This window comes from Mya arenaria, chromosome 3 (genome assembly GCF_026914265.1).
Source record: "Mya arenaria isolate MELC-2E11 chromosome 3, ASM2691426v1".
Lineage (NCBI taxonomy): Eukaryota > Metazoa > Mollusca > Bivalvia > Myida > Myidae > Mya > Mya arenaria.
In genome coordinates this window covers 58,975,756-59,001,846 of record NC_069124.1, presented here as the reverse complement: position 1 = coordinate 59,001,846, position 26,091 = coordinate 58,975,756, and the positions used below count along the sequence as shown (strand labels likewise).

Genomic DNA, 26,091 nt, shown 5'->3' with positions numbered 1-26,091 from the left:
AAACTGATATGTTCTTTATTTTATTTTTTTCAAAACTGTACACAGTCTACATATTTCCAAGCTGTAGCTTCAACAATAAAAAAGGTCAAAATGGGTAGGGCCAGCTTTGACCTAAGGGCATAATTTGAACAAACTTGGTAGAGGGCAATCATTTGATGCTCCGTAACACATATCAATGTTCCGGGCCTTGTGGTTTGCGACAAGAAGATTTCAGACCAGATTTTCAAAGTTTTTCTTACAAAAGTCTTTTCGAAATTTCACAGTGACGCCTGTGGCAGGACCAGTTTTAACCCAAGGCCATTATTTAGAGGACCACTTTAGGATTCTACATACAAAATATCTAGGGTCTGGGCCAAGTGGTTATAGGCAAAACAATTTTCAAAAAAAATCCCTATATAAGTTTATAGGAAACTTGTGACCCCAGGGGCATGATTTGAACAAACTAAAAATATCACCATACACTAAGAATGGTGGGGTGATATGACCAATGTATATCTATATGTACAAGACTCGCTCACTACAACATGTTTTCCTTGATACAAAAATAAGATGATAATCAGATCCCAGACGTGGAGTGAGTACATGAGAAAGTGTACATGTAGTATATGGGAAACACAGGTTCAACAAAGCTTCATTTCCAATTTTAATCCCACTTGTTTCAAAAGCATCACAGTTAATAAATATTTTCATCTACAATAAAAAGAATGAAGGTACTGCAAAATAAAACTTTTAAATATATTATATGTTTATAACGGCTTGACCCTTTTAAATACAATATAATAATGAGTAATGCAAAACATACAGTCATCTGGGAGAATATTGCTGTATTATGTCATACATGTAGAGTGTAGACCATCACCTCAGCCATGCTCAGCAATATACTTGTGATCTTGAGAATTAATACAGGCTGTCCAGCACTTTTTGGCAAGAAATAAGGGCCAATTTTAGGGATAAAAAATTTTTTTTTTAGGGGTAATTTAGGGCTTAAATTAGGAAATTAAGGGCTAAATATGGTGGATGTTAACATCATAATGGACTTACCTCTGCAAATTTAACAAGAAATAAACTCACAAACTATAAGTACAGGAACGACATACACCCGGGTTCCATTGTTTCAGCTGTTAATTGGCTCTAACCATTATAATTAAATCTTTGCCACAACATGCACAAGGTCACAACCAATAAACAAGCCTGACATGGATCTACTGGTCATTTGCCATTCACTGTATTGAATATACTCTGAATAAGAACTGTAAACTACATAAAAGACACATTAAACATAAAATAGTGAGTGTATTAGTTTGTATTTTCAAAACTGTTAAGGCAATTAGAGAAGAAAAAGGAAAAAAGTAGGAATTGACATAAAAAATAAGGGCTTTTTTAGGAATTGCCTTTGAATTTTATTAGGAATTTTACAAAACTGAATTTTTTTTAAAAATTTAAGGGCCACTGGACAGCCTGTTAATATAATCAGAATGATAAAATATTATGTTTGTTTTATCAAAAACTTAAAAAACTTACATGACTGATTTAAGTAACTCATTTGTTTTCAGAATGCAGGCTAAATAATCTTAAGCAATATACATACTTATAAGTAATAACTAACTATTGGCACTATTTATTAGTTTTAAAACACTAGTACTCCATTCAAACAAACCATTTAAATCATGAGTTAAACTCAAACATACAGTCTCTCAAAACATTAATGAAAATGAGACAAATTTCTTCAAAATGTCTGAACAACTCGGATGTACATGAATACTCTAATAACACTTTCATAAATCCATTCATTATGAAACATAAGTGGTAGGCAGTCTTTGCTTGTACATATACGCCAATAATTTTGCAGCTAAAAATAGAGATTCCCTCCTGGACACACCCACAATTCCTGCCTGCCAATCAGCATGGCCGATGTGTGGACACGCCTCCTCTACAATCTGACCAATAGTAACATTGAGTCCACACCACCTGAGTGGGTAGTCACTGGGGGTGCGGTCCTGGGCCTTCAAGATATACTCTGCTGGTATGGGGTTGGGCTGGGAGAAGGTCTGCAAATCGATTCTGTGGTGAGGGTCTTGAAGAACTAGGCAGCTCAATTCGTACCATCTGAAACAAATGCCAAAGAAACTAGACAGTTGTTTCTGTTATCAAAAAGAGGTGTATCCCGCTATGGTTGTCTCTCTCAGTTCAACGACATTTGACATTGGGAAATAGAATAAATATGTATGGAAAAGCATATCACTTGAAACAGAAAAATCCTGACCTACACAAAAAGTACCTAGTGTGACCTTGACCTTCAACCAAGCTGACTGTAACAAGCCCTCTGCCCATCTCAATAATTTATGGTGAACATTTGTGGTTAGTTATTTTGAAATCCTTTCAGCGGTTCATGTGATATGGAGTAAAATTGAAATGTAGTCATACAAACTTTGACCTCTCAGTGTGACCTTGACCTTGAACCAAGCATACACTCTGCATATCGTCTCAATATGGTAAGCATTTGTGGCAAGTTGTTTTAAAATAAGGGATAAGGAGCAGACATGCTTTGCGACGGACAAACAGATGGATTGACAATTCACACAAAAACAAAATGTCTCCTTATTTATGGGGAGAGACATGAAAACAGGTTTTGTATGTACAGTGGGTGAATAAACTATATTTTGCAAAATTCTTTGCCATGCGTACTTCTGTCAATCAAAGAATCAGATCACACAACTTATTGACCAGATAAAATAAATCTGGCTGCCTAGCATGAAATGTTATTCGTTCAAATACCAATTCAGTTTTACTATAAAATGAAAGTAATAAAGATAAAACTTAAAGATTCTTTAAAATTCACCTGTCAGGCAGCATCTCCACAATAAATCCCTCCACCGACACAATGGGCTGGTCATCGTGTACACTGGCTGTCTGTCTCAGGTTCTGTATCCTCTCCTCGGCACCTTTAACACCCGATGTATAGCCAACAGGCTGGGCAGCTGTGTTAGCCTTGCTCTCCTTCGAACATAAGGCATTGATTTAGATTATTTTCTATCAATAACAATTTTTGATCTTATTATGCACACATGAGTTTGTAAGTATGGCTGTGGCTTTGAGACTTACAGCACTTTCAATATAACATCCTAGGAAAGGGGAAAGGTCTTGAAATTAATGTCTTACAATACATATTAAGCAAACCTGTGTTGGAAACCTCTTACATACTTCAAATGTATCATAGTATCATTCTCAATATTGAAGAAACCTTACTATCACCTACCATCCCATACACAGTAGCTCTGCCGAATACAGTCTGAAACGCCTCCCTGACAGCCCCAACCTTGTTGTCCTTCGTAGACGTGACCAGAATACATACATCACCACCAGACTCTGAAAATATAAAAATACATAGATGTAACTTGGTATTCTGAGTTTCTTATGCAAGCGAGATGGTTTGTAGTTGTTACTGAAGGTAATCATAAAAAGCCCTTTTTTAACCTAAGTTTAAATAAGAACCATTTTAAACTCAAAAACAGTATTTTTAAGGGAGCATCAAATAAATATTGATTGAACTGTAAACATACCAAAGAGTAATTTTCTTCCAAAAAGAGAAAACTTCAGCCATTAAGAGTGAAAGTTTTAATTGGAATGCTTCTTCATACAACTATAACTCCTTTACAAAATAATAAACTCCACAAGTGCCCTTACTTATGATCTCCTTCATGCCAGGGTCCAGTGTTGTGATCATTGACTCCATGGATGACTTGGTTTTCTCCACCACCTTAGAGAGTACCCTGTTTCCCGAGATCCAGCCAAACAGGCCCCCTGACCCTGCAGAGGATCCCACTGATGACCCCTCCTCTACCTCCATCTCAGGTACTGTTATAGAAGAACTTACTTCGAATGGGCTCTGTTGAGGCACTGAAATGTTCATCAAGATATTAAAATACAGGGTATAGGGGTATTTCTTTTTTGAAAATTGAAAGTTTTTGTTTTCATTTGAAAATCTCAGCAGTGAAGAAACTGTTATAGTAACTTGGCTTACTTGGAGGAGTGATCTGTTGATGAGTAGTTGTTATAGTTGCTGTAGCTTGTGTTGGCACCATTGGACCAGTCGGAGTGATGTTAACCTGACCCTGGGCTGGAGGGCTAGATGCCCTGACTCCTTGGGGTGCCGATCCAATGCTAGGGGTTGCTGGCGGGGTCGTTGGGGTCACTGGGACTTTGGGAGAGGTGGCCTGTAGGGGTGTGGTAGGAGTTCCACCAGGGGAAGTCAGGAAACTTGGCAGTGGAGCTGGGGGAGCTATACTTGTTTCTGCAGATGATAAAAAATATTGATATTTGATAGAATTTATTTTGAGGAGACTTTTAGTATTGTGTAAATACATATTATAATCAATTTTCTAGAATTCTTTTTTAACAACAGACTTATGTTATGTGCTATTTCGTTGAGTTTTTTTTTATTCAGGGTTAATCATAGTTTTATGCCTGCTCTGGATATCCACCTGCATGTATTGGCACTGGCGATACATGTATACTAAGTTTTATGAAAATATGGAACAGTTTTTAAGACAATGCAATACATAAACTTTAATACATATTATAATCAATTTTCTAGAATTCTTTTTTAACAACAGACTTATGTTATGTGCTATTTCGTTGAGTTTTTTTTTATTCAGGGTTTATCATAGTTTTATGCCTGCTCTGGATATCCACCTGCATGTATTGGCACTGGCGATACATGTATACTAAGTTTTATGAAAATATGGAACAGTTTTTAAGACAATGCAATACATAAACTTTAAGCTCTGAGCTTAAATTGGTTAATGTTTGTTATACATTCAGAGTTTGGTTCAACCCTTTTTGTAAATGAGGCAAGTGCCCTTAGAATTGTGAAAAAGCAACAAAATGACTATTATTGTGACTTTCCTTTGGTATAATTCTAAACAAATAAATAAACAAGAGGGCCCTGAAGGCCCTGAATCGCTCACCTGATCCAATAAAGATCATCAATAATAACATTCTGATCAAGTTCCATGAACATATGGTCATAAATGTGGCCTCTAGAGTGTTAACATACTTTTCCTATTATTTGACCTGGTGACCTAGTTTTTGACCGCACATGACCCAGATTCAAACTTGGCCTAGAGCTTATCAATATAAACATTCTGACTAAGTTTCATGGACATACAGTCATAAATGTGACCTCTATAGAGTGCTAACAAGCTTTTCCTATGATTTGACCTAATGACCTAGATTTTGACCGCACATGACCCAGATTTAAACTTGACTTAGAGATAATTAATATAAACATTCTGACCAACTTTCATAAAGAAACATTTATAAATGTGACCTCTAGAGTGTTAACAAGATTTTCCTTAAATTTGACCTGGTGACCTAGTTTTTGAACGCATATGATCCAGATTCGATCTTGGCATAGAGCTAAATAATATAAACATTCTGACTAAGTTTCATGAACATACAGTCATTAATGTCACCTCTAGAGTGCTAACAAGCTGTTCCTATGATTTGAGCTAATGACCTAGTTTTTGACCACAATTGACCTAGATTTAAACTTGACTTAGAGATTACTAATATAAACATTCTGACAAACTACATTCTGACCAACTGTCATTAAGATACAGTTATAAATGTGACCTCTAGAGCGTTAACAAGCTTTTTCTTAAATGTGACCTGGTGACCTAGTTTTTGACTGCACATGACCCAGATTCGATCTTGGCCTAGAGGTAATTAATATAAACATTGTGACCAAGATTCCCGATGATACAGTCATAAATGTGACCTCTAGAGAGCTAACAAGCTTTTCCTATGATTTGACCTTATGACCTAGTTTTTGACCACATGACCCAGTTTTAAACTTGACTTAGATATAATTAATGTAAATATTCTGACCAACTTTCATGAAGAAGCCTTTATAAATGTGACCTCTAGAGTGTTAACAAGCTTTTCCTTTAATTTGACCTGGTGACCTAGTTTTTGACCGCACATGACCCAGATTCGAACTTGGCCTTGAGCTAATTAATATAAACATTGTGACTAAGTTTCATGAACATACAGTCATAAATGTGACCTCTAGAGTGCTAACAAGCTTTTCCTATGATTTGACCTTATGACCTTGTTTTTGACCGCACATGACCCAGTTTTAAACTTGACTTAGATATAATTAATGTAAACATTCTGACCAACTTTCATGAAGAAGCCTTCATAAATGTGACCTCTAGAGTGTTAACAAGCTTTTCCTTTAATTTGACCTGGTGAACTAGTTTTTGACCGCACATGACCCAGATTCGAACTTGGCCTAGAGCTAATTAATATAAACATCATGACTAAGTTTCATGAACATAGAGTCATAAATGTGACCTCTAGAGTACTAACAAGCTTTTCCTATGATTTGACATGGTGACCTTGTTTTTGACCGCACATGACCCAGATTTAAACTTGACTTAAAGATTATTTATATTAACATTCTGACAAACTTTCATGAAGATACAGTCATAAATGAGACCTCTAGAGTGTTAACAAGATTTTCCTTCAATTTGACCTGGTGACCTAGTTTTTGACCACACATGACCCAGAATCGATCTTGACCTAGAGAGTATTTATATTAATATTCTGACCAAGTTTCCTGAAGATACAGTCATAAATGTGACCTCTATAGTGTTAACAAGCTTTTCCTTTAATTTGACCTGGTGACCTGGTTTTTAACCCCATATGATCCAATAATGAACTCATCCAAGATTTTATTGAGGGTAACATTCTGACCAAGTTTCATTAAGAAGGTGCCTAAATTGTGACCCCTAGAGTGTTAACAGTCAAATTGTTGACGAAGGACGACGACGACAGACACAGGGCCATCACAATCGTGCTCAGGTGAGCTAAAAACTAAACCTTTAAGATCATGTGTTTGAAGATATTTTAAGACAATAAGACCACATTTAAATACATCTGTACTAGTTTAAATGTTAAGTTCTTTTGTCTTTTTTAAGATAATGATTTTTTTTTACCAATTGTGATAAAAGTTTTCTTTTCAGAATTTTGAATAGTCATAAATTCAAACTGTGCTGCTATTATTGCTTTTACATATAATGCCAGATTGACAAATGTAACCAATTTCAGCAAACATTATACCAATGTTATCTTTGAATGTCTGCTTTATAATATGTTTTTATAAATTTACTATTTGTCATGCACATTTTTATGTGACTGGTGTTTATTACCATCTGGTTTCGAGGCCTGCTGCGCTTCAAACAGCTTCTCTGCACTAACAGCTTCCTCCTTGTCAACAAGCTCGGCAGACTCATCTGAACTTTCTTCCATCATCTTAAAACAAACAGATGTTTTATCATTATAATTATGTATGAAGCATTTTGGTTCTACAGTCTTTGTGTTTGGGACCACTTATATGCTGTGCAAAAAATGCAAAGTAATGATATAAAGTTACAAGTAGCTGAATTTATATGCTTTATTTTGAATAGGCAATAGTAAGCCCGAACTATACATACTAAATGAGCAGATCATATGGCTTAGAATAATGTAGTCCATATAAACCGCCGCTTCAGAGTCTTTGACGATTTTTGGTTTGGCGACTCAACGCGTCCATAACCCACTTGTTGTTTTCCTAGCCAAGACTGACAGATCCCAGCGCTAAGTATATTGAGTGGAAAGATAATGGGCACCTGCCCAAACTATACATACTAAATGAGCAGATCATATGGCTTAGAATAATGTAGTCCATATAAACCGCCGCTTCAGAGTCTTTGACGATTTTTGGTTTGGCGACTCAACGCGTCCATAACCCACTTGTTGTTTTCCTAGCCAAGACTGACAGATCCCAGCGCTAAGTATATTGAGTGGAAAGATAATGGGCACCTGCTAGAATGTTTTAAAATGGGGATGCTTCATTGACAGAAGTCGATCTAAATTAAACTAATTATTTTTGTTTCATAAAACACTTAAGTGTAATAAGTAAAAGGTATTGGCTAAAATAATTAAACTTTTTTTGTTTTAATTTAACAGTGAAGTGTTAAGTATTGTGAAGTAATAGTTGAAGAATATATTTTACATTGGTACTGCTCAGTTGACTTGTGGCGTTTATGGAATAAAATGAATATCCAAATGTTAAAAAAAGTTCCATAAACGCGCATTATTGTGGCTAAGAATAATGGAACATGACACAGACTAGACTATTGCCATATTGGTTGACACAGCCTAGATTTGTGAACAATATGGGCCAGGCTGTATGGTTCACCCATAATGGTACTGTGAAATCTGCCAAACTTGGTCAATCCTCCTCTACTGGAGTAGTCTGGACGTTTATAGCCGATCTAGGCTGTTTTGTTTTTCTAGCGGGGCTGTATGAATTTGCAACAGTCTGTAGTGTCTCACTCTGTATTCCCCTTATTTACCTTCATACAGTATAACAGCTTGTTTAGGTGTTCAAAAAAGATTCTCACATCTAAAAGTTATGGAACTATGAATATACAGCTGTCACTGTTTGTTTACATTTAGCCTACACTGTATACTGTACTTATAGCCACGTCTCAGCCTCGATTCAAATTCAAAAAGAAAGGACATCCCTTAATGAATCACGGAATTTTGAGAGTTTTCACTATGATAATAAGAAATATGTCAACGGTGGATCAACTGTACCTTCAAAATGGAGTTTTATTTACAGATTTATTTCACCAACTAGCAAAACTGTCAACACCATATATGACCTATTTTCACGACAGTAAATTATTTCGTCAGACAAGATGGCGACCATGTGGAAAGTTGTGGGCCGCTCGGGTAAACAATTGAGTCAAAAATCGTCGGTAAGTTCTTATTATATCTTAAAAGAGTAATAACTGTATGTCATTTAATGTTGCTTTCAATGTCAATATTTGGAGAAGTTCATATTGCCGTGTATTGAATGTCAGGTTCATTTTTCAAGGACGTCACACGTTTTCGCGACCTTGATAAGCATGACAGTTGACTAAATATCAGTGAATAATAACAACTTTTCTAAAGTTTTGATGTATTAAAACATGTTTTGTTTCATTTTGTAGATGCTAGGAATGGTTGTAACTGTCACATAGTCGTAAGCTATATTAAAGTAAGAACATCGGTTCTGTCAATTATATAATTACTAAAATATAGAACAAATGTATGGCTGTGAACTCTGATAAAGATGATGAAATATGTTGATGATAATTTAACATCTAATGGAATAAATAAACCAATTTTATAAACATACATTTATATCGTTTTTCATCTGAAATAAGGAAATGCAACAAATAACATACATCAAGTCAAGTCAATATTTGTTTATTGTCGGATTCCATGTATAATATACATTTCATGGAAAAGACTTAACTACTGAAAAACTCCTTTATTTCAAAATCCAATGTACACAAATCATATCCAAAGCTTTTAAGTATCTGAAAGCTTGTAAGTATTCATTTTACGACTCATCCAGTCATTATCATTATGACACTTTAAAAGAGTAAGTGACATATCACGGACTGGTATTCAGGTATTGTGTTATGTTTTAAATATTGTAATAAAATCACTAAAACCTGTCAAACTGTGTTTCTAAACAAAAAATACTCGTCTTTTTTTAAATGTAAACAATATTAATATCAACAGTAAAATAGAAATATTTTTTTTTAATTTTGGCCACTGGCTCAAAAAAAAAAACACTGAAAAAGTAAAACAGAAAGAGTATGAAATTTGAAGAGAAAGAATTTTTGAGCAAACACGGTTGAAACAATTTTTTTGGCTGGTGTTTGACTGACAAAAAACAACAACATGAAATGACGCATCTGTATGAGTATGAGACTGTTGGGTGCTTTGCCTCTTGGTGCTCCAACGTGCAATTGGAAGCCATCAAAAAACTTCCCTGGGCCATGCTGTTAATGTAAGCAAAGAAAATGCAAAAACATGAAAAAACAATCAGTTGAATCACCAGCTGGCTACTCAGTAATTCAGCTTAACCAAGCTATCTTTGACAGCTTGTGCATTCTGTTTAGGTATGCTCACATGGTTGGGAAATTAGGACGACCCTACCCGGATGTCACCATATGGCAAGCAGATATTGCAAAGTATGTTAAGATTGGCAAAACATATCTGACTGATAAGGCATGTCAGTGTCTCATTGCTGTGATTGCAGATGACTGTCACAAAAACAAGACTCTGTATTTGCTAATGCCCTGTTCATTTCCTTTATATCAGATTGCCTGATAGATACCTCCTCACAAGAGGCCAAGATTCTGTATGCCAGATCATCAGTTTGTGGCAATTTTTTGAAGTTATATCAGAATTTATTAGGCAAAAGGTTTCAGTCATGTTCATGTATTTTGTATAAACAATAAAAGTGCTCCCAGAATACAGATCTCTAGTTTGCCCAACAGGAAAAGCAATACCAAATACTCTGAAATTATTCAATAAAAAGTTATTTAACCTGAAATTGTTTATTTTTATTCTGGACTCCTCAATTTTATGCTGGAATGATTGATTTTGGAATTAAGGAGTTCGGTGGACTCCTTTTCTAAAAGTCTTTTTGTCAAACACTGAACAGTGCTACATGACCAAACATTTATAATTTTTATAGCATCTTTCTAAATCATCACACATTTGCAAGAGAAATTTCTGCCATTCCTTTTTTTCATGAAGAAGGGTTTGACTACAGAACCCTAGATGAATCTACAGGTATAATGTATCAGGTTAAGAGATTCATCATAGACACCAACCATGTAATAAATTTTAGATTTTTTCTTTTTAGAATGTAAGGATAAATTTAATAGTCATTTTATTGGCAATTTCTTACAAAAACAATTTCAGACAAAATCTTTCTAATACTATCCACAAAGTAAGGACTTTCACTTTGGACATGCCCAAAATCTGATCAGTCAAACTCTGTTTTCATTTACACCAAAGAAATCTAAAATTACTGTGCATTGTTGATAAACACAATCCAATCACTAATGTACACAATGATGAACATGCTAAGTTTGTGTACATATAGTGACATCTAAGTTACTTTTTATTAATTGCAAAACTGTAAAATATATTTATAATAAAAATAGTACCATCTTGTCTCTGTTTTAGGGCTTGCTTGGAACCCAAAGCAAGGCATGTCAGAATGTCCTTCCCACCTCACACTGTCTTTCCCACGAACAAACTTCATCACATCAAGTAGTGGTATCCCAGGTAAGTGCATAGGAGACCTACATTTTAACTATAACTTTATTGCATTGTTAAATTAATTCCTTATCTTTTAATACTCATTTAGGTTTTCCTTTAAGTTTAAAACATTTTGTGACTCAACATGATGACTTACATGTACTCTAAACTTTTTTAAAAAGCAGTTTTCCTATGATTGATTTTATGATTCTTGATAATTTGTAAACTACAATGGAAATCAGCAAAGGTATCTATTTATCAGTAGCAATTATATAATTGTATTATATGTTAAAGTGTAATCGTTCCAAATAGTATCCAATCTATGGATTGTAGAATTGAACCAGTCCTCAGTAATACAGTAGCAGTTACTTTTTTCTTTTTTTTATTAGTCCCGACATTACTCAGATGGCAGGAAAGGCTTCTTCAAATCTATATATGACAACGTCAAAGAGGGCTTAGAAAAGGATACAAGTCTTAACGTAAGTACTGAACATATCTGTACATGTAGGTCTGATATTTTTACAGCATTGAAGATTGTTTAGTGAACTGTGGTCGAAATTGAAACACAAGCCCTCAAGCCCTGCACTGGTGAAATGTCTTATGGGCTTCCTAAAATTCTGAATTTTATTTAGCAGGTCTTGTTAAAAAAATTGATGCCTAGCTGCAAGCAATAGAATAAGAATTTGGGCTTGTCCATACAAAAGTATAATTTTGATGACTGCAGTGAATGTCAGTAAATTTGTTTAGTCATATTGTATATTAGATATTATATAAATGAAGTAATCACGCTTCAATTGAATCATTTCCAAGTAGCTGATCGTTTCACATTAGTTTTACCTGTCTGTTTATCTCCTCAGGAGAACTTAAAGAAGTTCAGGGATGAAAAGAAGAAGCTAGAGACATCAGATGCCATCAAGGAAGCAAGGAAAAAGTTTGTTAGTAGGATTTATGTACATAGCAATAGATAATGTATTTTGGTGCCTGTTCATTGGAGAGATGGTGTTCAGAATTAAATACAATAATTGTGGTATTGATGCTGATTTAGATGTTAAGAAGTTAAGATTATTTTTGTAGCATGAATTTCAATCATTAATGGCACACAACTTAGGTAGATGCAAAAATATTTTTTAATTTTAACGCATTATCATGATTAAATAATTTGACTTTAATGATCAAAACAAAGAAAGGTTATGTTTTGTGTAAAGATAAAAAATATTATCCTTGATAAAAAAATTGTTTTAATTAGTAGCTACATGGCCACAAAATCTGAGTTAAAAGCGCCAAATTATCGCTATTAATACATTTTTAAAATAATATAAAAATAATATGTACATTTATTATAGGAAAAAATTGAGGCAGAGACATCTAAAGGTTCAGACACATTGAAGAAAGGATTTGAGGATGTGAAAGAAAAACTGTCAGAGGTAAGTTAGTAGATAAAGGTTTCATTATTTGTTTATGATGAAGTCTGTAAATACATGTAGTTCTTTTCAATAATGTCAAGGCTATGAATCAGTTGTAAGCAATATTTGTGTTTCAGTCCCTTTAAGATCACTGTGTATGGCACTGCTTGGCTATTATAACATTATAATTCTGTAATAAGATTTAAAATTAGCATGTGAGAGTTTCCTGGGGGTTTTCTTATCAGAAGTCAATTAGCAGTCATGTGTCTATGTTGTAACTTTAAAAGTGACACTCATATTTCATAAAAGTGACAGTCATATTTCATAAAAGTGACACTCATATTTCATAAAAGTGACACTCATATTTCAAAACAATACATACACATGTCTAACATTAAACAAACATTATTTTTAGTGGTAAATGATTAATTACTTACAGTTACTAAATAATGCATTAATGGAAAATATTAATGACTGTAACAAGATTGTAACTGTATTTAATAGCTGAAAGCACACAAATATTAAATACTAGTGGGTCTTAAAAGATTAACAGTGAACAACTATCGTCTCATAGTTAGAAACACCATGTTTTCTGTTCTTTCAAATTAAACATATCCTTCATAACAACCATTGTTTTCACTATAAATTATCTTTCGGTAATTTAAAACAATTGTTTTAACTGTGGTACATCTTATTTGGGAGTTAGAGTGCATGTTTAAGATAAGTTTATTTCCAGACGTATGAGGAGGTGTCCAAGTCCGAGTATATGAAGAAGGGCAAGGAGATCACAAGTGAGTTCACAAAGACAGCAGGCAAGGCGGGGGAGGTGTTACGGGAACATGGCAAGAGAATAGGGGACAGTACACCACTCAAAACTATGTCACAGGTATGTTGGTGGGAGATACATAGTTGCCTAAATCTGCTTCAAGGAACTTTCTCTAAACATGTTAATTTTTCTGGTCAGACAAAGAAATCTTAGATATCATGTGTAATGTGAAGAAATTACTTGAACAATAGTTAGCCTGACGTAATAAGTTTTATAAAAAGACAAAATGGCTTTATTTTGCTATTATTATGCCTGAAGTTAATAGTAATTAATACAATAACCAAAAAGTGTTATTTTCATGAAACTTTTGTTTCTACAACCTTTTTTATAGGCTTGATTTTACAAACTTTGATTATAATGAGCATCTGTCAGATATAGTTTGCTGCTTGTTCATAAGGATATCGGTAAATAAAGTAACTCAATTCAGACACATTTTATAAACATTGTCACCATCATGAAAATGTAGAAGAGTCCCTTTCATAATGATTTAAATGTTATTCTATCTATTGTGCTATTTTTTACCTATGTATCCTGAATATTTGGAAAAAACGTACTTTCCTCATCCGACATGAGCATGTGTTGTTTTAATAGTGAAATTTTAATAGAAGAACAGCATGTTAGGAAGATAAGTTAATATCTATTTCTCATTTTTATTCCTTGGGATTATTTCCTATTTTTAGGGTGTGAAAGTGGTTAGAGATGAGATAGATGACACTTTACCCAAGAGCGATCGGCCATACAGGGCACCAGGTACAATTATTATTAACTGTTAAATGTTTTGTACAATATTGTCAAGTTGAACTTGCAAGAAGTAGTTGCATATTTTGAAATGGCTTATTATTGCATGGTACTTCTGGTTCCCATTCTGAGTATAAAGTTAATGTATAAACGTAAAAAAGAAAATTGATTAAATATAGTTGTTTTGAATTGTATGGATTAAACTATTTGTAATTCCCATCTTCAGACAAGTTATGGATGAGAACGGAAAAGGTTGATGGTGATACTGCCAAGATTTATGAACCAGACAAGTAAGTATGTATATTATCTATCAGAGGGGTAAAGTTTGTGACATATGTTGTACACATTGAAATTTTGTGTCACATCCATGCATGACAAATGATATACATATCATCTTAACTTGACTCATTGTGTGTTCACTTTCCCAAAATTATTTTTATATTGTTTCCGAGGTTGTAATGTATTTTGATTATAAATGATATTATAAAACTGTATGAAGTTTTATCTTGAAAAGTGAAATTTATATTACCGGGTAATACCTGATTCACAACTTTGAAGCTAATTGAATACTTCTCACACTGTGTTTGTATTTTCAGTGAGACAATTGGGATTGCACTACACAAAGACTCCAGGTGGAAAAATAGCTGGACGTCTTTTAAAGAAAATAATGAAATTGTAAATAGTAAGTTCATTTAAAGTTTTGAATATTAATGTTTCCTCATGACTTCTTATTCACAAGTGTGAAATGAAATATAATTGTTTTTCCACATTATTGGAATTTTATAAGACAACCAAATATCAAATGTAATCATTTGATGCCAAAGAAGATGCCTGTTTATACATCTAGCTTCAGATCAATCAAAATCTGTGATATTAATAGTCAGATAATCAGTCATTTAAATTTTTCCATGAAATAAGATATGATAAAACAAAGATATATTCAAAACTTTCCAGTATCTGAAACAGAATTTAGGTAAATTATTTCTGTATGATTCTGTTTGTGGCTCTTTAAACTTGATGGTACGGCATCGAAGCCTTAATAAAAAAGTGCCTCATTTACATTTTGGTCTAATTAACAGCCTTTCTTGTCTATAAAGTCATTTGTTGTTTTTTGGACTCTTAATGTTTTTCAAAGAAAACAGGGTAGTGTATTGTTGTAGCCTTGTTGATGTTGGTGTTGTGCAAAAAATTCATTGGTTATGACTCGAAGTGTTTTGCAGATATTTGTGTGAACTTTACAAATGTTACTCAGTACAATGTGCAACTGTGTAGAAAGGCCACTAACTTTGGGTGTAATAATTGTTGAATCCAGCCCATCTTGCGACTGAAGATCTATAGACGCTGATGTTCACCCTGTATCACTCTTTTTACTGTCACTATGAAGTAATCATGAATACCCTTTTTTGCAGAAATCTTTGACCTAAAAACCAAGTATGATGAAAGCGACAATGTTGTTGTAAGAGGTACCAAATTCTTCACAGAGAAAATCACCAGTGTGTTTGGTAAGTTGCTTTTTTCATAGAGTTAAAAAAAGTTTTCTTGCTTTTGTTATTAGTTTATTCATGTAAACATGTGTACACCTTTTAGGGTCAAATAATTCGTAATTGCAAGATCTGATTGTACATTTATGTTCAGAATGGTCTGTATTTCCTTCCTTATTAAATGCCATTTATTTCCTAATTGCTATTTATTATACAGCTGATTAGAAGTTCAACTGACAGTCTGTGTTCAATTGAAGTTAATGCCCTTTTTAAATTGGAACATAGGCAGCTCTAATGTGACACAATTTAAAAAATTCACAAACTGACAGACGAAATTTGCATTTGAAATAGTATAATTAACAAAAATCAGCAATGGTGTGTTTGGACCTACACCGTAGATATTCATATCTTGTATTTCAACTACAGTCGAAACGCGTTGGCTCGATATCTCATGGCTCGATATTCTGGTTGGCTCGAACCGGATTAAAAGGACCGAGTTTTATTTACTCTTTGTTCATATAAAATTCAATCGGAATGCTTGATATCTTGAGGGTCAATATTTCTCCACGCTCGAAGTCGTTTTCGCGGTCCCAAACAAGAATTTCACACTTAAATTTCTTTGCTTGGGTCGATGTCATTTTCTCGGGTTCAGTTAAGAATCTCACACCTTGATTTGTTTGCTTGGCTTCATTTAGCACAAGGCGCTGATCGATTCAAATTGCTTGACTGGAATTATAATTATAATCAAATTTAAATGCTTTAACAGTTTGAATAAAAATGCCATCACTTTAAGTTCTGTCTCTTATTGTTATCCATCTATAAATTTCTATGCATTTTGATATAACTTATAAGCTATGTTTGTGTTACCCACTGTTAACAATTGCTTGTCTGTTGTTTTCGCATAAATGTATTTCAATAATAAATGAAAAACTCAAACGATATTTTCTAAGTATCAAATAAGTCATGTTACGAACTTTACGATGCGTTACTATGTCCAATAAATACTCTTCTCTTGCGGAGATAGCGTAGCTAATAACAAACGAGGTAAATAAGACTTTTTGTAACAAATAAAAAAATAACATTCTGTAAGCAATGCCGCTTGGCTCGATATATATCGAGGCTCGAAGTTGTTTTGCCAGTCCCTAGAATATCGAGCCATCGAGTTTCGACTGTACTCTGTTCTACAATCTGAGCAATTCTGGCTTGTAAGTAATGCTGCTTCTGTTTGGCCAATGGAAAATGTTCAAATAGACGTTCTTCTATGGGCGAAATGTTCTCCTATGGGTGAACCTTAGATCCTACCGGGAAAGCATTTATTGGGATATAATTTAATGAACTTTAAATTACTTTATTTATTTTCCAGTTCTTACACTTGTTGGTCAAACCAGGGTTGGAAACGTTTAAACAATCTGTTCAAGTGTCTCTTGTGCTGAATAGTTTGCTTATGTTCCAGGTGGTATGTTTTCAAGTACAGAAATGTCAGAAGTATTAACAGAAATCAACAAAATGGATCCAACTTTTGATAAAGACGAGTTTGTTCAATGGTGCCAGTACTTTGTGATACCAAATCTTTTAGAGGTACATGTATTATGTTGTAAGATGAAGAAACAATAGAAGCTAATTGGAAGTCCATAATTATTGTTGTAACCTTTTTCAGACAATTAATAATTTCATTATTAAAACATCTGATATAGCATGTCTTTTGCTTTATTGAGGGGCACCTAAATTATACTTACAGGTGCATTAACAATTCAGACATTAAGTGCTATTCAACATTGAATCCCAAATGTATAACCTTAACTTGAATGATTCAATAATTATGTCATTGACAAAAAACACATCAGGTCATAAATAAAGTCCATATAAATAGAGGCAGAAGTCTTTACGATTTTTGGTATCGGCAGAATTATGGCAGCCATGCCTAAAGCGCTGCTATAGGTCGCAATTTTTACAATATCAAAAACTGTTCAATGTTTGCATGGACATGAAGCAGTTCAATGAGCATTATGTTTTGTTATGAAAACACATTAATAAATAAAATCTAATATTAGACTTGAAAAACTTCAATGGTGCTAGTCAGAGACATCCTGTTACCAATGGTAAACAGTCAATGTATGTTCAAGAAGGCATTTCAATTTTATCTAATACAAATTCCTTTTCATTGCAGTCATTGTGTCGAGGTGAAGAAGAAATTTTAAAAGACTGGTGTTATGAAGCAGTAAGTAGGATAGAAGTAAACTGTCATTTATTACACAAACATGTAGGTTGTGTAGTAGATGTATACATATATATGTGTGTCTATATCATATTTCTGTTTCTATAAAAGTCATTGGTTTTGCCACTTCATGACCTGCCGTCATTAAACAGTATGTATGATTTGATGTCACTTTCTTTCTACAATTACTGATGAAGGCGTAACGCTGAAATGTATAGATATAAAAGTTTTTAAACAACATGTTTGTGTGATTTGTTTTTATATATTATTCATGAAATATAAAGAAATGATCCACCAAATCAATTACTTGATGTAGATCCATTGAACATGATGATAGTGATTCTATAAAGCTTGACAATTTTTTAATTTCAGAGAAAAATTGAATCATAAACATTAAAATAATAGTTTTTACACTATTGTTTGTCCATTTAGCTTATATTTTTTTAAATATTTCAGCCATATAATGTGTTGGTTCATCCAATAACACAGGCAAAGGCTCAGGGTCTCAAGTTAGACAGCCATATTCTCGACATCAGTGGGGTTGATGTAAGTGTAATACTTTTTTAAGTATATTTCTTTGCTTGTCTAACTGTACATCAATTGCTTGTGGGAAAAGAAATTGTGAAATATGTCAAAGCTTCTTGTTGAGACTTAATATATGACAGCACACTAGAGTAGTTTCAGATGATTCTGCATGTTAAGTAATTTCAGTCACTTCAGTGTTCCATCAGTTACAATATTTAAGGATTGAATAGTTTCTATGGTACATGTTCATATATTATTATCATGTTTGCAGGTTGCTGCAGGGAAGATAATGGAGCAAGGCCCAGTGCTAGTCATCACATTCATCGCTCAGCAAATCATTGTAGTCAGAGATTCCAAAGGAAAGGTGGTCGAGGGTGACCCTGTAAGTGGCATTGTTGCATTTCAAGATGCTCAGTTCTAGTGTTAATAATGTGTTGCAGAATTTGGCAACTTATCTAATGCAAACTGTATCACTGTCAAGTCCATCATACATGCGAAATCTAAATAAAACCCTAAAAATATTACTAGGGAAATTAAATACATTGAGCAATAATGCTTCACATAGTTTACAAAATGCATAACTTGATTCCTGTTCCTAGACAATTAACACGATGCTACTTGTCCAAGTATTCAATTGACCAATAAAGGAAATATATAATCCAATGGATTATGTTGAGCACTTTGACATCCTCCGAAGTGGATGAGTTGGAGCTATGCTCACATTTGGGTCATGTTAATTGCATGCTGGTTCGTATAATCAGATTTTCAATTATTGATATTTTCATGTATTTATTCCTACAGAACAAAGTTATGCGGACAAACTACGTATGGGCATTATGTCGAGATCCTGAGGAGTTGAATCCTCGGGCAGCATGGCGACTACTGGATATCTCAGCCAGTTCACAAGAGCAGTTCTTCTAAAACACAGCGGCTCATCATGTGTGGTGTAGTCATGTAGAATGCTATCTGAAGCAAGTGGACCAGCTTCAAGCATGCTCTTGTGTGACATGCGAGTTGGGAGAATAACTACCATTACAGAAGAACGTAAAGGCATGATTGATGCCAATATGTTGTATGTGGTTAACACTGATGCTTTTAAAAAACGTCATTGTATCTGTGATACATTATACTTTTTAGGAATGTCACTTGTTAAACTAAAGCAAATGATTCAGGATTTATTAATACATTGCTATATACATATATTGTATTTCTAAAAACATCTTGTAACAATGTTTGATGAACAAATATTGTAACTTAAACATTTGCCAATAGTTAATTTCAGTTGTTAAGAATACAATACTGTTACACGAGCTTCTTTTTTTAATAAAAATAAATTATAAAAATGTTAAAGATTTTTAATTCAACTTTTGAACTAACCCATAATTTTCTAATAAGGATCATTTTGACCTATTGCCCCAAAGATCTAGAGAATCATCAACTGACCATGACCATAGTGCATACAATGTTTGAAGACTACCAAATTTAAATGAAAGTGGCTCAGATGATGACAACACTGAACGGACAAAGTTATTCGCCATCTGCAGGTGACATAAAACCCAATGTTATGTAAAGGCTTAAAGTGTTACTTTGGAATATTCTTACGATTCCACATTTTCTTTAGAGGAAATATTTAAGTCAACTGTTTGTGCACACAGATCAGCATCATCACTTTTCCTATCAGTTGCAGTCTTGGTCTCGGCTACATCACTTAGGCATGGAGTTTCTGTAACATCATGACCCAATGTAACTGATGCCTTTATTCCTGCAACAGTGTGATCAGGAACCTCATCCAATGCATCATGTGGAGCCATTCCACTACCATCAGCGTCCGTATCCTCATTTTCCAGCTCATCATTACTGTCCTCATCATCATATTCTTCCACACCACCAGCCTTTGGGTCTCCTAAAGATGTCAGCATGCCCTTTTCCTGCAGTCTCATGAATGTTCCTGTAAAATCAGTAAGAAAACACACCCTGATAATGGCAATAAATTTGAAAGATAAACACACTTGTCTTAATATATACATTTTTGTATACCGGTACATACAACTAATTTACTGATCTAAAACAAGCAGATCCTTTCAAAGCACAAGACTTAGTAATACTCTTTTGCATTGACCGCATATTTATTTGTGTTCATTCTGTTTGAATTGTGAATGAAATGGAATCAATTCCATGAAGTGTGCTAGCATATTCTTATGAAAGAAATTGTGAATGACTATAAATGCTGAAGTTGCATTCAGACACGCATTAAATGCTGCAACATGCTTAATCCTGACACAAGATATTCCATAATACTTGTTACTTGTGGCCTGTGTTCCAACAATCAAGTTTGAAGACTTGTCTCGTGCCCATATAAACCTAACTAGGGATGTCACAGCATATAAAAAGGGTGTTAGAATATCTTTCCTTTAATAAGTGCAAGCCAATTAGTGATGAAAAACAACGGTTTCTGATATGATATTAATATCAAGGAGTTGGTGGCTATTTGTTTTGTCATTGTAGTCAAATGTTTTGTCAGACAAAAACAAATATGACACGCATTATCTATGACCCTTCATCAAACATACCAGGTTTCATAAGCCTAGCTTGCATAGTTCTTGATTTATTGCAGGTTCTAGTCAAAAAGTGGTATTGTTTGGAAAATCTAAAACTGAACACAAAATTGTAATGAATGATTGAAAAATGGTGCAAGTAAATATAAATTATGTTTTTACTCTGTGTGAACTTTCATTGAACTAAAATCTAGCGTAAAAAAAACTGACAACAAAAACTTATGCAGTGCATTTGCTTGTAAGTTGCTAGATTTTTTGGAATGGGAGACCATGAGTGAATGATGGCTACACAGATGAGATAATAAAGATTGTCAGAGCATAATGTTCCAAGTTTACCATTACATAGGTAAAACAATCATTAGAAATTGAGAACTAATTCATGCACAATATACAACATATTATTTACAAATGGAAATCACAAGACTAATGGCATCTTTGAAAACTAAAGCACACAAAACAACATGCAAAAAAAGTGATCGTAACCACATCAGCCATCTTTACATCACAATTTTCCATTGGCGTGCGCTAGTGTACATGTAGTGTTGTTTTTAAACCAAACTTTTTTTGCATGTCTTAGATAATGCCTTTGATTTAAACTCAACTGGAAGTTAAATGTTTCAATAATATTCAACTTTTATCAATTCATACAATTGTTACTTTGTTTGCAACAATGATTGTCTAAAATGTCCTGGGAAAAACATTTCAAAACAGAAGTGCCAGTTAGTCCTTCAAATACAATTCTCGCTGTAAATTGTCTTGCATGCATAAAAAACTAATGTATGTCAAATAATGAGATTTATTCAAGCAATGTTTTTAAAACCAAGCCTTACGTCGTTTTCTTTCTTGCAACTGCTCCAACTCAAACTGCAGCTCCCGATCCTGGGAAGCTAAGGCAGCATCAGAGAGGGATGGCCTGAAATAAAAGTCATTGAAATAAAAATTTGGGATGAACAAGCCCAAATCCTTATACTAGTACTTTCCATCAAAAATTTCTTTGTAAAGAAGATAATTTAAAAAAGCCCTGAAAGCAATCTACCAGTTTAGAGCTTGTAGGCTTGTGCAAATGTCGACCACTTAAGCAACATGAACATTTTACTTGGTTTTGCAAGAAAACTAAGTTTCTGTTTGAAATGAATTATAGTATTTATAAACATGAGTGTATTGACTAGAGAAAAACACAACCATTAACAACCAAAAAATTGGGGAAAATATGATGATTAAAGTTAAGGTGATAGTTAAAATTTAATATTTAAGGAAACATGAAAGAAACTTCAGCATGAAATAATGGCATTTTCACTGCAACTTACTGCTGGACAATATCTTTCTTTTCTCCACATTTTGTACACTTCTTTTTCGCCTCACCACAGCCCTGGCAAAACACGTGATAGGCATGTCTCACAGTCCTATTTTTGCAGTCCGCACTAGTGAAGAAAAAAGAAATCTTAAATCAATTAGTAATTAAATATGTAAAACAAGAAATGACGCAATGCGACAAAACCAGGTTTTCAATGATTGACAGAAGAACTTCAGCCTGTGTTGTGAGAATTATATGTCAGCTGATTGTGTGCGTGTTGTGTGTACCGGTATGTTAACACAATCCCATGAAAGGTCTCCATAAATTCTTTCTACACACCAAGTTTGGTGACAATTATCAACCATAACTGAAGATAATCAGTTTCAACTGTTTTTCTTTTTTCAATGACAGTGACCTTGACCCTAGGTCCCTCAGACCCAATCCCTGTTTCCTATTAAAGAATATGTTTCAAATAAGTAGTGTTGTTGTTAGAATTTGTTCTACCAACTGTGCTTCTCAAAACTTTAAAGGTAACAGTATTTTGTAGGGATGGAAGCGAATATCCGAGTATCCGGATATCACGCAAGTATTCGGATACCAAAATGGGTATTCGAATATTCGTTAAGAATTAAAATTTCAATGAAATATCTTAGCAGAGACATAGCAATTGTTATAAAACTTTTCCGATGAAATATTTCAGATGATCAACTGTGTCTGTCGCGAAGCGGGTATACATATATGTGTCACAAATCGTCTGCTAATTGGGTGTTTGCACAAGGCGTGATATTGTGTCCTTGTGCAGCACCCTGTGAAGTACAGTACTATGACCTTGTTTACAATGACAAGTGTTGTTTTATGAACTCAGATGTGCTTAATTGACACTAATTGGCACTAGTTGATATCAAACGGATTGATCATTAATCCGTAGGAATTGATCGTCCAATCACAAGATAAGGGTCGTGCAATCAAAGCTATTAATTACCAATCATATTTTTTATGAATATGCATGAAGAAATTATTGCTATCTGAACAATAAATACAAAAAAAAAATGTTTATCTTTTCACTTTTCAATCAAATACTTATTTCATATTTTTCATACGATATGTAAACATGTTTAGTTTATTGATAAATAAAAAAAGTACACGCATGTAAATAAAGAAAAATCAGATCGTCTTTTTGTTTCCTTATCTTTTCCGCAATTATATCCTTCATTACAAAACACCGCAGAAATTGTAGGTATTGCATTAAATCAAACAATGTAATGAAATAAAATTACAATCGACTATCAAATAATCAAAGCGTCATTTAACATGAAACCTGCTGATAAATAACAAACTCGAAAGCACGTGGCAGTAACCAAGCAACCACCTCGGCCGAAGTGACTATCAAATTCGCGAGGTGTTTATGTGCTATTCATCATGAGTTTTATGACGTAAAATGAGTTGTTTAGCTTTGATAATAACATTATAAATTATTAAGACTGAGAAAGAATGAATGAAAAAGTGAAATTGCCATATGACGAATTATAAATTAAGTGGACAATTACGTCAAATAAAGAAGAAGGTGGGTGACATATAATAGGAAATTTACTTATTATGAAAACAATTTGATACGAGTATCAGGATAGTATTCGAACACTTGATACGAATATCCGGATACCGATTTGGTATCCGGTTTCCATCCCTAGTATTTTGACATACCACCTACCAAGATGAAATTTGTGCCCAAATTAACAGGATAGAAGTCAAGCTAAACTTGATCTCAGCAAAACCACTGGTAGGAATAGGATATTGCGTATATACATGTATACAGTCACGGTCCCTTCAGTCAATTTAGGGAGAAGTGGGGAGACTTTAGGGAGAAGTGACACTTTTCGTAACACCTGATACAAAAACTATGCCATACCACACACCTAAGTTTACATTCACATTCAAATTAATTGCTATAACTATATAAAATGTTCACAAATAATGTATCATTTTTGGCTCAGCAAAAGTGTATTTGTCAATGTCACATAGTTTATCTCCAAATAGCATCCAAAATGAATCAAACACCAAGACAGCTAAGGATTTTAAACAATCAAAATGACCTTATAAATGAACTGTCAATATAGTAGGGGGACGAATCTTATTTTGGTACGTTCGGGATGGGTACGAATGTCACATTCAGCTATGCTGTTATATGCTTGTCTCTGGCTAAATAATTTTCAATATGCTGACATTTAAGAACCAAATGACATTTAAATCACTGTTCTTGATGAAATTTTAACCAATACATAATGGGAGGTTGAAAAATATAACTCGGAAAAATGTTCTGACAAAATGGCGATCTCGCTGATTTTAAAGTCATCAACAGGAGAAAAATACTCTAAGTAAACACTACATTAAGCAAAAAAAGAAGATATTTTTGTGTTTACAAATCATTTTTTATCATGAACAGTTCACTTAAACCAATCAAATATTTGTTGATACGTCATGTTATTGATTTTCTTAGCGCCACCTTGCCGATGGCCCGAGATGGTTATGACCGTCTGCTTCAAAATCAACAATGTTTAAAATGTCTGGCATTGTTTGTTCAATACATATATCAATTACTTTTTAACTTCTTTAATGCTTAACAAGATTTTTCATAATTATGTCGCCTTTTCAATCTGATTAAAACAAACTTATTTCATTTGATCAGGGACTTCTCAATGTACATTCTGATTGGTTGACCATCAATAGCTCCGCCTACTGGCGATGTTTGGGTAATTGGATGACACGGCCCAATTATCGGATTAGGTGATTACCTAATTTTATGAATGGCTAATTGCGGTGTTTTGACTAATGTGACAGTGGCCAAAGACTGCTGATTGACAGATTTACAATGTGCTATTTTTTTCGGCGAAGTCAATGTCGCTTTGATGATACAAATGGGCGAAGTCTGGGAATTTTAGGCGACCACTTCGCCCAAGTCGCCCCCTCGCGAGAGCCCTGTATCTAGCAGAGGCCCGTTATCTTTCCGCTCAGAATACTTAGCGCTGGGATTGGTCATTCTTGGCTAGGAAACCAACAAGTGGGATATGGACGCGTAGAGTCATCAACACAAAAATCGTCAAAGACTCTGAAGCGGCTGTTTATATGGACTAGCCCGTAGGAAACCGCCTTGTGACCACAAACCAAACGCACATGCACAGAAAAATGTGCAACCCAACCAGGCACAAACCCAAGACCCTTTGCTTACAGATCGAGGGGCCTACTGACTGAGCTTCCAGACCACTTACTTTCTCAACACATGTATAGGTAACGGTACTGTAACAATAGTTAAAAAACTAGTGGATTGACTATATATATATGTCATCTCTTGTAATCAACATAATGATACTGACCATGTCTTAAGCTGGGTTAGTGGCTTATATTTCTTGTACTTGATTTTCCATTCAATGACATCCTTGCACTTCTTGCACACTCCAGCTACTTCAGTATTTACTATTTTCTTGGTCTGAATACTAGTGTCATGATACACATTTTTGAAACCCCTTTTGTTTTGGTACTTTGGTGGTCCTGACTTCTTCACGTTACCCCGTTGACTGCTCATTTTGACCGGAATTTCCAGACAGTTGTGTAATTGTGCGTCTTATTTCGTCAATCACGTTGTGCTGTCAAATGCGAATTACACAAAGGCAAATTATTTTAGTTCACGTTGCGGTCAACAGTTTAAAACGGTCACATACAACTATATTTCGATCTAGTCGAGGTAATGGAAAAAGATGTATTTTGTTTAAAAAATTATGAAAACTAAGGTCGGAAAAGTAATCAACATTACATGTTTTGCTTTAAACGATTATCCATGGGATCGCTATATTAAAAATCAACATAATTCAAACGACATGGCTAAGATTTGAAAATTCCAGC

The 26,091-nt window shown here is 34.1% G+C and overlaps 3 protein-coding genes across 6 annotated transcripts; 1 reads left to right on the top strand and 2 right to left on the bottom strand.

Annotated features, from left to right (window-relative positions):
- Window positions 1-630: 630 nt before the first annotated feature.
- On the bottom strand, window positions 631-8,734 carry LOC128227421 (protein PRRC1-A-like). 3 transcript variants are annotated; one of them, XM_052937944.1, is made up of 7 exons: window positions 8,647-8,734; window positions 7,215-7,317; window positions 4,022-4,291; window positions 3,685-3,897; window positions 3,257-3,366; window positions 2,840-2,997; window positions 631-2,106 (listed from the first exon to the last, which is right to left on the bottom strand). In XM_052937944.1, exons 2-7 carry the CDS (start codon window positions 7,315-7,317, stop codon window positions 1,791-1,793), a joined length of 1,170 nt encoding a protein of 389 aa, XP_052793904.1. In that variant the 5' UTR covers window positions 8,647-8,734; the 3' UTR covers window positions 631-1,790. The 3 variants fall into 3 exon arrangements, with proteins under 3 accessions (XP_052793904.1, XP_052793903.1, XP_052793905.1); XM_052937943.1 differs by lacking the exon at window positions 8,647-8,734 and adding an exon at window positions 8,403-8,519; XM_052937945.1 differs by lacking the exon at window positions 8,647-8,734 and adding an exon at window positions 7,500-7,520.
- A 5-nt stretch (window positions 8,735-8,739) lies between these two features.
- On the top strand, window positions 8,740-19,368 carry LOC128227420 (mitochondrial import inner membrane translocase subunit TIM44-like). Of its 2 annotated transcripts, none has more exons than XM_052937941.1 (15): window positions 8,740-8,810; window positions 11,086-11,187; window positions 11,550-11,639; window positions 12,018-12,095; window positions 12,504-12,584; window positions 13,300-13,449; window positions 14,070-14,139; window positions 14,354-14,417; window positions 14,724-14,809; window positions 15,537-15,629; window positions 17,062-17,186; window positions 17,776-17,826; window positions 18,280-18,369; window positions 18,620-18,730; window positions 19,150-19,368. In XM_052937941.1, exons 1-15 carry the CDS (start codon window positions 8,751-8,753, stop codon window positions 19,267-19,269), a joined length of 1,371 nt encoding a protein of 456 aa, XP_052793901.1. In that variant the 5' UTR covers window positions 8,740-8,750; the 3' UTR covers window positions 19,270-19,368. The 2 variants fall into 2 exon arrangements, with proteins under 2 accessions (XP_052793901.1, XP_052793902.1); XM_052937942.1 differs by lacking the exon at window positions 8,740-8,810 and adding an exon at window positions 10,041-10,079.
- A 142-nt stretch (window positions 19,369-19,510) lies between these two features.
- Window positions 19,511-25,843, bottom strand: LOC128227422 (uncharacterized protein C9orf85 homolog). The gene is made up of 4 exons (XM_052937946.1): window positions 25,566-25,843; window positions 22,211-22,324; window positions 21,734-21,816; window positions 19,511-20,296 (listed from the first exon to the last, which is right to left on the bottom strand). Exons 1-4 carry the CDS (start codon window positions 25,772-25,774, stop codon window positions 19,947-19,949), a joined length of 756 nt encoding a protein of 251 aa, XP_052793906.1. The 5' UTR covers window positions 25,775-25,843; the 3' UTR covers window positions 19,511-19,946.
- Window positions 25,844-26,091: the final 248 nt, after the last annotated feature.

Coding starts and splice junctions, on each gene's coding strand:
- LOC128227421 (XM_052937943.1), bottom strand. Junction 2,998..3,256: donor GAGCTACTGTGTATGGGATG/GTAGGTGATAGT, acceptor TTATGTTCGAAG/GAGAGCAAGGCTAACACAGC. Junction 2,107..2,839: donor GTGGAGATGCTGCCTGACAG/GTGAATTTTAAA, acceptor CATTTGTTTCAG/ATGGTACGAATTGAGCTGCC.
- LOC128227420 (XM_052937941.1), top strand. CDS start 8,751: ATGGCGACCATGTGGAAAGTTGTGGGCCGCTCGGGTAAACAATTGAGT. Junction 11,188..11,549: donor ATCAAGTAGTGGTATCCCAG/GTAAGTGCATAG, acceptor TTTTTTTATTAG/TCCCGACATTACTCAGATGG. Junction 12,096..12,503: donor AGGAAGCAAGGAAAAAGTTT/GTTAGTAGGATT, acceptor CATTTATTATAG/GAAAAAATTGAGGCAGAGAC.
- LOC128227422 (XM_052937946.1), bottom strand. CDS start 25,774: ATGAGCAGTCAACGGGGTAACGTGAAGAAGTCAGGACCACCAAAGTAC. Junction 21,817..22,210: donor AAGAAAGATATTGTCCAGCA/GTAAGTTGCAGT, acceptor CTTTTATTTCAG/GCCATCCCTCTCTGATGCTG. Junction 20,297..21,733: donor GTTGCAAGAAAGAAAACGAC/GTAAGGCTTGGT, acceptor CTGATTTTACAG/GAACATTCATGAGACTGCAG.